The 14,040-nt window shown below is 34.2% G+C and overlaps 1 protein-coding gene and 2 pseudogenes across 1 annotated transcript in view; all 3 read right to left on the minus strand.

Moving 5' to 3' along the window:
- Positions 1-14,040, minus strand: part of RASA1 (RAS p21 protein activator 1) — a 139,891-nt gene that overhangs the window by 40,866 nt on the left and 84,985 nt on the right. Inside the window, exons 5-6 of the mRNA XM_077139198.1 lie at positions 11,105-11,222; positions 7,251-7,282 (exon numbers count right to left, since the gene is read on the minus strand). Coding sequence (XP_076995313.1) covers positions 7,251-7,282; positions 11,105-11,222 — 150 coding nt within the window. The remainder of the gene's footprint in view (positions 1-7,250; positions 7,283-11,104; positions 11,223-14,040) is intronic.
- LOC143665605 (anillin pseudogene) lies at positions 1,873-3,019 on the minus strand (annotated as a pseudogene).
- On the minus strand, positions 2,975-7,117 carry LOC143665775 (anillin pseudogene; annotated as a pseudogene).

Raw genomic sequence — 14,040 nt, forward strand, 5'->3', positions numbered from 1 at the left:
TGAAAAGTTAAAACTTTTAAAATATTCCCTTTAATTCTCTTCCTAGGTAATTCAGATTTCCTGGGGCTCCCCATGTGAATTATGAAAAATGTAAAGCAAGTATACAACAACTGGAACAGTCCATGCTCCCTTGCAAGGTAGGGAGGCTCCATGTTACATCCAAGTATAGACTAACTGACCATTATAACTATGAATCTGAGAGGGGGATTTCTAAATTCTGGAGAAGAGTTAACTAGATTAATTCCAAGGTCAATCCTATATTTTTAGAGTTAGAATAAAAGTATACAAAAAGAGAGCATTTAAAGAGGAAAGGGCTAGCAACATATAAGGTTTAGAGATGAATAAAATTTTCAGTATACAAAGAGGGCATGAAGCCAAAAGAGTAATAACATTTTCTGAAGGGAAAGGATATGATTTTCATTCATTTATGCATTTATTACCTCTATATAAAATTTATGTATTTCAAGCACATAATTTGCACCAATGATAGAAAGATGAGTCCCTGATCTTAAGAAGTCCTCATTCTAATACTAAGAAAACGACACAAATGGTGTATAATTATAAAAACAATACAAAAATATACTAAGTATAGTATAGGTATGCATATGCATTTTGGGAATACCAAAGAAAGGCACCAATTTTGTAAGTGTGTAGAAAAATGAAGAAGACTTCCTACGTAAGTCTTTTTTTTTTTGCATGCTGTATGGTGGGGGATCAAATTTCATTCTTCTTCCATGTGAGTATTCCATTACTGCAGCACCCTCGGTTGAATTTTTGCTTTTTTGTTTTTTGGGAAGTACATAGGCCAGAAATTGAACCTGGGTCTCCTGCATGGCAGGCAAGAATTCTACCACTGAACTACCCTTGCACCCCATAAGCAAATCTTTAAATATGAGTAGGAACTAACACAACGGAGAATTCTGGTCTAAGAAGCAGGTGAGTAAAGACATGAAGGAGAAAAATGGCATTATGTATTTGAAGATGTAAAGGAGTAGAGAATAAAATTAGAAATGATGTAAGATAGGATTACAAATGTACACAGGAGCTACATCAGATGGTCATTTTTTTTTTCTTTTTTTCTTTTGGTTCTGCTAATGTAAAAATGGTAGAGAATCAATGAAGGATATTAAGTAAAATAGTGACACATAACACATATGTGTTTTAGGTAGACAATTCTGGAAGGCTTACAGGAGACTAAAGATTCAAGGAAAATCAGTTAGGAGGTTATTGTTGCATGAAGTTCTCATAACGGCCTGTGTTAGTTAGATTTAGTTGTCAACTTGGCCAGGTGAGCATACCTAGTCTTGTTGCTGCGGACATAAGCCAATGGTACGTGAACCTCATCTGTTGCTAATTACATCTGTAGTCAGCTAGGAGGCGTGTCTGCTGCAATGAGTGACATTTGACTTAATTGGCTGGTGCTTAAATGAGAGAACACAATGTTGCACAGCCTAGTAGCTCGGCATTCCTCATCTCAGCACTTGCAGCTCTGCCAAGGCCTTTGGAGATGCAGAAAGAAGTCACCCGGGGGGGAAAGTTGTTGGAACCCAGGGGCCTGGAGAGAAGACCAGCAGAGACCATCCTGTGCCTTCCACGTAAGAAAGAACCTCAGTGGAAAGTTAGCTGCCTTTCCTCTGAAGAACCAACAAAATAAATCCCCTTTTATTAAAAGCCAATTTTTATCTCTGGTGTGTTGCATTCTGGCAGCTAGCAAACTAGAACAGGGCCTGAACTAGAATATGGCTGTTTAAGATTGAGGAGAGGGCACAAATCTCTTTAGGAGATAAAATCCAAAGGACTTAGTACCTTTATCATGAAAACAGGGAGTTGGGAAAAAACTCAAAATTATACCATCTTTTTTAATTTTTTTTTTTTTTTTTTTTTTGCATGCTGTATGGTGAGGGTCACATTTCATTCTTTTTATGTGAGTATCTCATTATTGCAGCAACATTTGTTGAATTTTTTTTGGGGGGGAAGTGCACGGGCCAGGAAGTGCATGGCAGGGGAAAACTCCACCACTGAACCACCCTTGCATCCCTATTTATTATTACTAGTTTTTTGGCATTTACAAGTATTTATTTGTGTAAGAGATCATAAAATATATTTTTTCTAATACACATAAGAACACCTCTGCATGAATTAAAAATAAAATGACAGGAGCTGACAGAATTCAGTGTTTATAAATAAGATCAATAACTTTAAAAATTCGGAGAACAAATTCAAATGAATTTAAAACCTGAGACCATACTTTACAACATTTTATAAGAAAGAAAAAGGAATTAGGCTTTAAAAGCAATACATGATTTAAAAGTTCTTCAAATGATTTCAAAATAAGTTTCCAACTATCAATCAGTTTGAGTTTTTGCATCCAGAGATCATATTCTGCAGACAGCCAGTTCTTAGTGATACAAAGTCTCCAAGAGACAAGAGTCTCTCAGTCATCTTCTCTTTGTGGTCGAACAGTAATTAACTCAAAAGTTGTTGCATCTTCCACAAAATTCTCTGTTGGCTGGTTCTATGTGATGACTGGTACGACTGTCCAAATTTATTCTTCCTATAGGATTCTTTCATTTCTCATCATCAGGTAAGTCCAAAAGAGATACAGTTTTCAGAAAGCGCACACCATCTTTGATACATCAAACCACTAATATCTTCAAATATTGTTAGAAAACCTTTTTCTTCAACCCTTGAATTCACTTGACACTTTATTTTTAAATAAATATGGCCTTCCAAAGAAGATAAAAAGGGCACCTTGTTGAGAGCAAACTTAGTGTTTCCTACTGAAGATAACAACAGTGTGTGAGATCCAACAAGGACAGAGTTGCTGGTACACACAGCACTAAGACCATCTGGACTGGCCACAACTGAAGAATGAAGATTGCTTTTTTTTTTTTCTGCATGGGCAAGCACTGGGAATTGAACCCAGGTCTCCAGCATGGCAGGCGAGAACTCTGCCTGCTGAGCCATCATGGGCCACCCGAAGACTGCTTTGTGTGGTTACAGATGTCAGGAGTCACTTTGGAGTAACAGCCTTGTACTTACATGCTTTTATCTTCTTATCAGGGCCTAAGGGCTCTTTCTTTTGTACCAAACTGTAAACTTCAATATTTATTCCAAAGTCACTGGACACATTCTGCAGAGTAAATGTAGTAGTGAATGTCAGAGCATCACCATTAAGAGAGTTTGAAGTACTTGCTAATGGTATACCCACATTTTCAACTCCTGCTTTTAGTGTAATTAAGTAGTAGTAATTTGTTGAATCTGGTTTCCGAGCCGTACTGCAGACAAAATCTGCTTTTAATGACAAGCGAATTTCTGACAAAGTAACTGATCCTTTAGCTGGGACAAATTCACTTTAGGACATAGGACCAGCATTATTCTTCCTCTGAGGCCGTTCATTCCTCAGTTCATCCATCAAATGTGTTCTCTTCTCAGTTGCAATTAGAAGTTGTCTTTCTGTTTCAGCTTCTTCTAGTAACCCTTCCCCATGCTCTCCGTCAACACAGCACTTAAGAGCCTGGCTAGCTTGACAGATCACTGTCTATTGTAAATTGATTTTGTTATTGAGTTCTTGCATTTTCTTCTTGATGTTAACTCGACAAGGAAAGGCATTCTTTTTTCTTCCAATTTTGAAACATCTTCCTTCCAAACAATCACTTGTTTTATTGAAGGACCGTCTGTTTCTTTGAATCGCTAAGATTTGTATGCATCAATGTTATAAGGAAGATCACGATCTTCAGAAGCAATCATATCACCAGATTCAGCTCAATGGACAAGAGTCCATTGGAATTTTCATGGTTTTGGATTTTCATCACTTATGCTAGTGTCTTTCGATTCCAATCTAGGTGAGGAAACTAAACTCAGACCAAATGTCTGTGCTAATGGAGCAAGTAATGACACTGATGAGATATTCAGTGCATCTTCGTGTTCTTCACTGCTTTCTGCTTCTACATGATTCATTTCCTCTTGACTCTTGCACATCCAGTTCACCTTCCACTAGGACATCACTGAAGATGTCACTGATTACTTCTGAACTACTGATTTCATCATCATCCACTCGCATCACAATTTCATGTACTAATTTAGTCTATTACCAAACCTGTGGTTCTGATGTTACTTTTAAGGTCTTATCCTCTTCTAAAAACAATGTTATTCTCAAAGCACTAGACTTCATCATTTCACATTCAGTGAAACCTGCAGGTTCTCTACTGGAAGTTTTTAGCTGTGTCTGATTTTCTGTCACGTTCTCTGTTACTGGAAATGATAGGGTATTTGAAACCACTTGATGTTTTCTGAGGGGTATGTTTTGACATTGAATATCCTTTTTGTTTTCTGGTGGTTTGCTTCTTGAGTTTTCACCTTTTTCTGCACTCCATAAATTGCCCTTGTCAAATCGGCCATGGAGACATGCTAGTTCTTTTTCATGTTCCTGCTTGAGCTGTTGAGCTAAATGGGTAGATAAAGTGTGTTTTGCTTGAACATTCTTTCCTGGATGACCTTGTTATTTGGAATGATATTGGAGGTTCTATGGGATGTGTCACAAGCTGGACTTTCTTTTCTGTGTCTTGACAACTCTACATCCCCTTTCACTTGTTCATCTTCAATACAGTAACACTACTTATAGACCCATTAGAGAACTGCCTGCACTTCTATCTATTCCCTTACATTGAGTTCAACCTCATTAGCTAACCTTTCACTTATCTCTAGCTTCGATGTATCTCTTAAGTTCCCTATATTTTGTATTATAAGCCTCTGAGTTTACCTTTACCATGGTCATAACAGTGGAATCATATAGTATTTATACTTTTGAGTCTGGCTTATTTCACTCAGTATTATATCCTTAGGGCTCATCCATTTTGTCATGTGCCTCAGGACATCATTTCCTCATAACTGCACAGTATTCCATCATATGTATATAGAACATTTTGTTAGTCCACTCGTCTGTTGATGGGCATTTGGTTTGTTTCCATCTTTTGGTGATTGTGAATAATGCTGCTATTAACATCAGCATGCAAATGTCTGTCTGTGTCACTGCTGTCAGCTCTTCTGGGTATTTATCAGTAGTACTATTGCTGGGTCATAGGGCAACTCAATATTTAGTTCCCTAAGGAACTGCCAAACAGTCTTCCATAGTGACTATGCTATTATACATTCCTACCAGCTATGCATTAAATGTTCCAATTTTCCACATCCTCTCCAACATTTATAGTTCTGTTTAATAGCAGCCATTCTTACAGGCGTGAAATGGTATCTCATTGAATTCTTGATCTGCATTTCCTTTATAATCAAAGAAAATGAACATCTCTCATTTGCTTTTGAGCCATTTGTATTTGTTCTTCAGAAAAATGCCTATTCATAATTGGGTTGTTTGTTCTTTTGTTGTTGAGTTGTATGATTTCTTCATGTATACAGTATATCAAACCTTTGTCTGATATGTGATTTCCAAATACCTTCTCCCACTGAGTTGGCTGCCTCTTCCCTATTTAATCTTAAAAGGCACTTATGGATGTTACTGAAAACACTACAAAGAATATAACATACTTCTGTGTCATAGTACCCACCTTAAGAAATGAGAGGGAGCAGACAAATACATTAAATAAACTGACAATGTGAATTTAATTTAGCTACAAAATGAGTAGGAAATTATAAAATTCAAAAAAAATGGAAGAACTACAGTGGTATGAAATAAGAAAATTGTTAACAGTAAAAGCAGGATATATACTGTAATGTAAGCTTTGAGAAAACTGGAGGTAACTTTAAATATTTACTTACATTTGACCTACAATGGATTTTTTAAAATAACTTGGGTTATTGTTTAAAAATAGGGAGCATTCTTATAAAAAAAAAAACACTGATTTGTAACTTCTCTTGAAAATCAGGAAAATTCTCAACATTAGACCCACATTCTTGTACACACCCATTAGACAGAGTCATCACCTTACAATAAGCTAATGCTTTTTAGTTTCTACTTCCCAGGCTTCCCTAAACAAGAGTAAATGTCAGTTGCCATTTATTACCAGGCTTGTAATGTCATTTTCTTAAAGTAGAGAAATGGTTTTTCTATGTACTTACACCTTTATGAAAAGGGGAAAATAAGAAAGATAAAGATTACTATGTTCTGAGAAAAATAGGACTATATACAGCCAATCCACTTCACTTGCTTACATTATCTATCTGCCTCCTACAATTATTAATTAGAATTTCACCTTCTGATACAGGCAGTGGGGAGACTTCTACTGATACAAATCAATAAGACACACTCTTACGGCTAGAGCCTATTCTGTAGCTACATGAAACAATAAGGAAAATGAATTCAGAAAACATCTCATTTATTCTACTTAAGGGAGGGCAATAAGTAAGGTGACTGCAAATACAGTATTTAGTTTAGTGTTTTTATCTTCTATTGGTTGGAAAACAGAAAAAGCAAACACCTGAAAGGCAAGCCTTAAATTCTATCCATAAATGATGAAAGGATGGCAAGAAAAAAAAAGTTCCAATGAGAAGATATTAGCAGATGAACAGCCTATTAAAATAATGTGAATATGATAGAAGTGGGACTAAGGGTTAAGGTTTTTAAAAGGAAAACTTGTAAGAATAAAAAACTAAATAAATTTTAAGAGAATAGATCTTCACGGGACAATAATAAATAAAATCAGAGCAAGTTGAAATGTCACATGAAGTGATTTTCCGTAAGAGGATGTTGCTTAGAGCTAATATTAAGTTCTGGAATATAAAAGAATGTGACAAATGGTAGGTATATCTGGTCTTTGAATAAGCCATTATGAGAAACTCAAAGTCAGCTTGAAAAGAATATAAAAAGAAAGCCATTCCAGAATCTAATTAAAATGGTGGAGAATCATCACCTTGAGAAGACAAAAACAAAACAAAACTGAACCATAAAACGCATAATAAAAGATTAGCCCACACTAACAAAAAATCATGAAAAAACGAGTAAGAAAGAAAAATGTGAGGAACTGTGACATCCGTGTGTGAGTAATATAACATTCAACAGAAAATCTGTAGTTTGGTGGTAACAGAATTGTATATTGGTATAAGCCACCTTTAATATTTAAAAATAAGACTTTACCACTAAAACTTTAATAATATATTTAGACATTACTTCTGTAAGCCAAATAAAAATTTTTTAAAGTGAGTCCAGAAAATTTTTTTGAAAATATTGTTTGGCCAGTTTTGTGATTAAGAGGTTTACAAATATGTATTTTTCCTTTTAATAATTAAGACATACTCACATTTTGCCTTCATGTGGATCTTCCTCCCGGCCCTAAAGAGAAGACATTAATACAGCATTTTATATAATTACCTAGTAATCTATCTTTTTTTTTTTTTTTTTGGCATGGGCAGGCATTGGGTATCAAACCCAGGTCTCTGGCATGGCAGGCAAGAATTCTGCCACTGAGCCATCGTTGCACTGCCCTAATCTACCTTTTTTAAAATAAATAAAAGTTATCTTCAAAGATATCTTCAAGTGCCCTTCATATGTATTATGTATATCTGAAAAGATGTTCCTGTTCATGAAATGTCTTCCAAAATTCTCTCTTTTACTCTTCTCCCCCTGTTGGTATTACTCTAATTCAGGCCCTTTTTACCATTTTCTTAAACTATTTACAACAATCCAACTAGGATATTACCCACCCCCTACCACTCCTAACTGGATTCATCAGTTTCAACTGCAACTTTGCTCTGCATTAAGAAAAATAAAATGAAACAAAAGCATATTTTGAAAACCAAACCTTTAACACCTTTCCACAGATTCCTCATTCTACAACCAAATTCCTTCACCACATGACTTTTCCTGTCTTATACTACCAACTGTCTATAGGTACTGATACACTGGTTACACATAACTACTTATTCACTACTGTACATTCTCCCACCACTGTAGCCTGTTCTTGTTGCTCCTTCAATGTCCTATACACTGATTGTCTCCCACTCTTAGTTAAAACCTACCCATTTCGACAAGATCAATCTCATATGTTAACCCTCAATATGACATTCTGAGCCCCTTAAAAGTGCATTTGAACTTCCACTTGAATTCAAAAGACATCTCCCTTAATTCACCTTTTGAACTTTACCTTACTCTACTTTATACTCCTATTATTTAAGATAAACTAGTGTTACTGATTTCACTAGGCCATAACAATCTTTAGGTCTTAACTATTCTGTTAGTACCACACTCAACTTGTCCCACGCGTAAATTCAGCAATGGGCACATAATTTTCATTTATGAAATTTAAGAACTAGCTCTAGTATACAGAACAGTATCTGATACCAAATTTCCAATAAATAAATAAGGAAGGAATCCAGTAAAAATACAGCCTAAATATACATGGATTTACATCTCTCAATTTGATCTTTGTTCATTAATGCCTCAAACTAAAATCAAACCACTCAATGAATTTCTACTACATCCAAGGCAACGTGCTAAAAAAATTATATAGAAATGAATAGCATTATCATTGCCCTAAAGGAGGTAACTTCTTATTGGAGGGACATACACAATAAATTAATGTTATACAATGTAATGGAATGTGGAATTAGCAAAGTACTATGGAAACACAGAAGGAAACCATTTAGCCTAAGAGAACTTTTGGGGATTTAACCATGTCCCTCACAAAAGGCAGGTTCAGGGTCCTAGACACCTGGCCCTGTACATGTGAACTAATTTATAAATAGGATCTTTTAAGATATTATTATATAAGGTGTGCCCAAACTGAATGAGAGTAGGCCTTAACTCAATAAGGCTTAAATCCTTATAGGCAAAGGAAATTGGATGCGGGAGAAGCCACAGGAGAAGCTGAAAGTCAGCACAACCCATAAGAGATAGTAGAAGATGCTGCCATATGCACTGCCATGTGATGGGAAAGACAAGGAACCCCAAAGACTGTCAGACAACCAGATGATACCAACCCCAGGAGGAAGTAAACCTTCTAGCCACTGACACCATGAATGAATAATTCCTGTTAAGCTAACCCACAGGGATGACATCTGAGTTGAGCTGATAAAGATGAATAAAATTTTACCAAGAAGTCTGGCAGGGTAGGAGTATGAAGAGGGAAAAGTAAAGGCACTGAGACAATCAATCAATCATTCATTCATTCACTCAATCAAAAACTACCAATTGTCTTCTAATGCCTACCACTGCTCTAGGCAATGGGGACACATCAGTGAATCAGAGGCAAAAAATCCCTTCCATCATACAGCTTACATTCTAGTATTAGGATATAAGAGTAAAAACATGCTTGGGAAACAGTAATTAGAATTTCAGAGTGCAACATTCCTTAAATACAACCAATTCAGATATCCAAGTAAATATCTGAAACTTCACTTCTTCACAATTTGTACACTCTCCAAGGAATATACTATTTTCCAATGAATGCATTTTGAAAAATGATTCTAAATATTGGAGTGAAAACCTTCAAACTCTAAATTGGTCAACAGTACTACCTCTTGGGAACAATCAAAATAAATGCAGTTCTTCTTTTAAGAGACAACCTTCCAGATATGCGAAGGCTGTTACGTCCCCAGAGTATTCTTTTTTCCAAGGTAAATATCTCCAGCCTTTTAACAATATCAGATATATATCACAAGGTTTATGTTGTTCAAAATCCTGTCTCTCTTCCTATATTTTTCCAAAATGTAGTGTTCACAACTAAAAAATACTTCCAAATACAATCTACCATTTCAGATTAGAGTGGCACTATTCCACTATCAATTTGAAAGACGACTACATTCATTTTTAGCAGCCACATCACTTCCTTCACTTATACTAAATTAATGTCTCATTTTTTTTTTCCTCTTTCCTTGTACTGATGTTAGATCTTGTTTCCTTATCCTAGATGGGGTAGTTATTATTTTTTTCTTCTGCACTTAGCAAGTAACTTGCATGTATCCCTATTAAAGTTTATCTTGTTAAGTTTGCCCCAGAATTTCAAGAATTCAAGAAATGTTCAACCATATTGTCATTCCTTTAAATATTCAAGATAAAAGTGGAAGTAAGGAGAGTGGTAGAGAGAGTGAGATTTAACAAAAATGTAAACTAAGAAATTTTGTAGGAAAATCAGCTCGTTTGTACAGATCTTGCCCACAAGGAATAAATCTCAGTCCTACAATGGAATAAAGAACATTAATCTCAGTTTTTCACTAAGTAACTCTGACTATGAGTGTAGAATATAATCACACGATTTCTTCCACTCCTCCCACTTTTCTTCAGTATGTTTTACTTCCATATATCAAGATCTGGCTATTAGAATAGGCAGACAAGAGAATCCATAGCAAAGAACAATATTCATCACTGTCTTCTTCCTGGAGTAACAGAGTACAGGTTTTTAGCATAGTATTAGGTCTGTGGCCTAATTTTAAAACAGGAGTTCTAAGGGTTGTAAGAGATCACAGAAAACCATTCCATCCCATAAATCAAATTCATTAGAAAGGGTGGGATGAATTCCAAAATTATAATATTTGACACATTTTGGTATACATTGAGCATTATTTTTGAAATGCAAATGCTGCTTGAATGCTGACCAGCTATCTAAAATGCAAAAACATGTTAATTTATATTGTGTGAAAAGTCAACAAGTGTCATGACAACAAAAGATATGGGGAATATTCAAAATGTAGAATCATGTGATAACATGCACATAACTGAATTACCGCAGTATTATTAGAGAAGCAGGCATACGTTTGGGAGATAACGAATTTGAAAGCAAATGTGTGACCATTTGAGAGTCTATGGTTAGTTTGACATGGTTATCTGAACTTTATTTATTAGGAAGACCAAGAAGGTAAGAAAGTGTGCAAAAAAGCACAAATGTTGACCCATTTTTAATTCACAGAAATTCATGAAAGCTATCTGAAAACTGGTACTAACATATAATAGCCTAACCTAGTGATTTTCTTCACAAATAAATAGCATTTACTACTAACAGCAAATAATATATTAATTAAAAATTCCTTGTACTTTTTAAAATTAAGCCCTTTCACAAAAGAAATCTACTTACACCTAATTTCTCCGATTACAGGCAAATTCCAAAATTTTACAAAACATTTAGAATCCTGGAATTGAAAATGAAAGAACAAAACTTACCACCTCTTCTACTAAATCTTCCACAATTAAACCTTGTTCATCTGTTCTTAAATTTGTGACCCACATCCATCCATCTTCTAATTCATTATGGACAATGAACATATCTCCTTTTAAGAAACTGAATAGAACAATAATGAGGTTATTAAAATTAAACAAAAACTGTAAATATGGCAAGGTACATAATAAAATATCACAGAGAGAATATGATATTGGAAAATGCAAGGGATTAGAAGTCAAATATCTTAGAATTTTGTCCTGTTTATGGAATTACCACACGCAAAACCTTGAAGATACTTAAAAGCTAAATCTTAATTTCCTCATCTTTAAAATGGATTCGTTAATGGTATCTACACTATCTACATCACTGGATTATTGTTAAATTCAAATTAGGAACTTTTGTAAATGATAACTATTTATACATATATTACAGGCTTTGTGATATAAATCCAAGAGCAATGAATTTAAGTACAGGAGAACTGGATTTAAGTTTCAATGCTAATACTCTTTCAGATGTAGATTAGATACTAAATCATAAGCACAAAATATATTAACTCAGTATACATATAAGGATATAGAAAGTTACTTCAGAATGCTTGTTTTAGATAGGCTTTACCAATGTAGATGCTTATGTGAATTAACATTTGTCTTATAAAAACATTAGGGCCTATTTAATTAACCATGATCTAAACCACATATTCTTTCACTGAAAATAATAAATTATGAAAATGCATATATATCATTTCTATCACCAACTTCAGAGTAGAGGGAAGCACATACATTCTAGTTTCCTTTCATCAGAGACCAGATATACTTTCAACCATCACATAATCATGGGGACAGTTATTGACATATGCCATGAATATCAATAATTCCTTCAATTCTTCATTTCCAACTTTAAAGGATGCTTCTGGACATTTAAAGTACAAAGTCTAGTTGGACATTACCACAGATCCAAAATCTATAACCCTATCATATATTTTTCGTCAATTTTCCTTTCAGTCTTAAAATTCACAAAGACAAATACTATGAAGTAAGCCCATTTGCACCCCTTTGAAAGCTTTACTTTTCTCTAGTCATTTTCAATCTTCATTGTTTCTTGGGCAAGTCCCAGAAACAATTATTTGTATACAACACTTTAGATATACTCTGGATCTGAATGAACACTGAATAATACATTCTCTATCCCGATTCTACAAATATTCTTTATGGGGACCAGTATTTCACTAGCTTCTGAATGGCAGCATTCATTACTACTTAACCAAATAAATCATTCCTTTCTAGAATATATTAAAGAAAATGATCTAGTGTGTAAAAAGTTAGTGCATATGAACAAGAACCAAACGAAAAATGACAAGTTTCATTTGTGGGTTTACAAGTAATCCGTTTGTGTGTGCGTATGTGTTTTGAGTTGTTACTATTAGTTTACCACTAAGTATTTATAGTACAGCAAACTAAAATATTAAAAAAATAAAAAGCTATAGCACAAACGAAATAACAGTAAGATTCAGTCTATATTATCTTTTATTTTCCACCAAGAAGAGTTAAATACTTTATTAAATCTCATTAGTGTTTAAATGTTTCACTTAACAAAAAACCTTCAAAATATACAAGTTCAAAAATAGACTCAATACTTCATATAAATGAATATCAAAATTAAAATTCAAATATTCTAATTCCTGTTTAAATTCCTACCTCCCTAGATCACTCGTTCTCACATTTTTTGGGGCCTCTGAAGACCCTCTTACAAATTACTGATACTCAAAAAAGGCTTTTACTTGTATGGTTTTATCCACTACAATTTACCATATCAGAAACTAAAACAATTTTTTTAAATATTAATTCCTTTAAAGTAACAATATGTCCAATTACAAGGCAAAATTTTAAAAATATGAAAAATTATAATTTTTTAAAAATTTAGTAAGAAGAATATCATTGTTTTACATTTTTGTAAATCTCTACAACACGTCTGGCTTAACAGAAAACAGCTGAATCCTGTTTCTGCATTCAATCTGTTGCTATATGATTTCTGGCTTCAAAAATAATGAAGAAAATCTGGTTTCAGATAATTATGTAGTTACAAAAGGAATGAATATTTTAATAGCCTTTCAGATAATGACAGATATTCTTTGATATGACATCGAAGACTCAACAAGTAGCATTTCTTGAAGGTTAACTGTAATGTGGAAATTGAAACGGTTTATCAAAGGACTTTGTACGCATTCCAGTAATATCCTTTTGTCCATATTGCACTTTGAATGGATCATTTACCTGTGTATAATTTTGTACACATGCATTGGTCATTCAGGAAATACTGGTTCATTGAGCTTTGCACATCTTCCAGTTGATTATTTTATTACACAATACCAATGTACATTTCATTAAAAACATCACATTCACACACACATATCACTACTGATCTCATCAGAAAAGTCATTAAGTATTTGGGAAGCTGTCAAAATCTTGATGACAGATATAGGGCTTTCCAAAATTCTGACTTTTGCTTGACAGCTCAAATTTTGTCATTGGTAACAAATACTGTCAATTATTTCCCTTGAAGTGACAATCACACTTTGTTCTTTTTCAAGAGAATGCCTGTCAAATACTCAAGTCTGCATAACCATAATTTGTCTATCAGTTGTTCTCTCAAGTAAAAACAGTACATACAAAAAAAGCAGCTAGTTCAGCACTCAACTCACCACTTTTCCTCAGTACACTTACTATAGTATGAGGCAGGACTGTTTTATGTGTATGTACACTTCCCATTTCGTCACATAAATTATTAAAAAGACTTGAAGATGAGGGTTGAGATTTGATAAAATAAATATTTTTGCTGTCATCAAAACCAATCTTAAGTGAAACCGGTTTGTTTTTTTTAACTTCAAGGGTGTGGCAGTAAAGATTATTGTGTAGTTTGGAGCCACTGCCCTGATTTGTGC

This window comes from Tamandua tetradactyla, chromosome 21 (assembly GCF_023851605.1).
Source record: "Tamandua tetradactyla isolate mTamTet1 chromosome 21, mTamTet1.pri, whole genome shotgun sequence".
Lineage (NCBI taxonomy): Eukaryota > Metazoa > Chordata > Mammalia > Pilosa > Myrmecophagidae > Tamandua > Tamandua tetradactyla.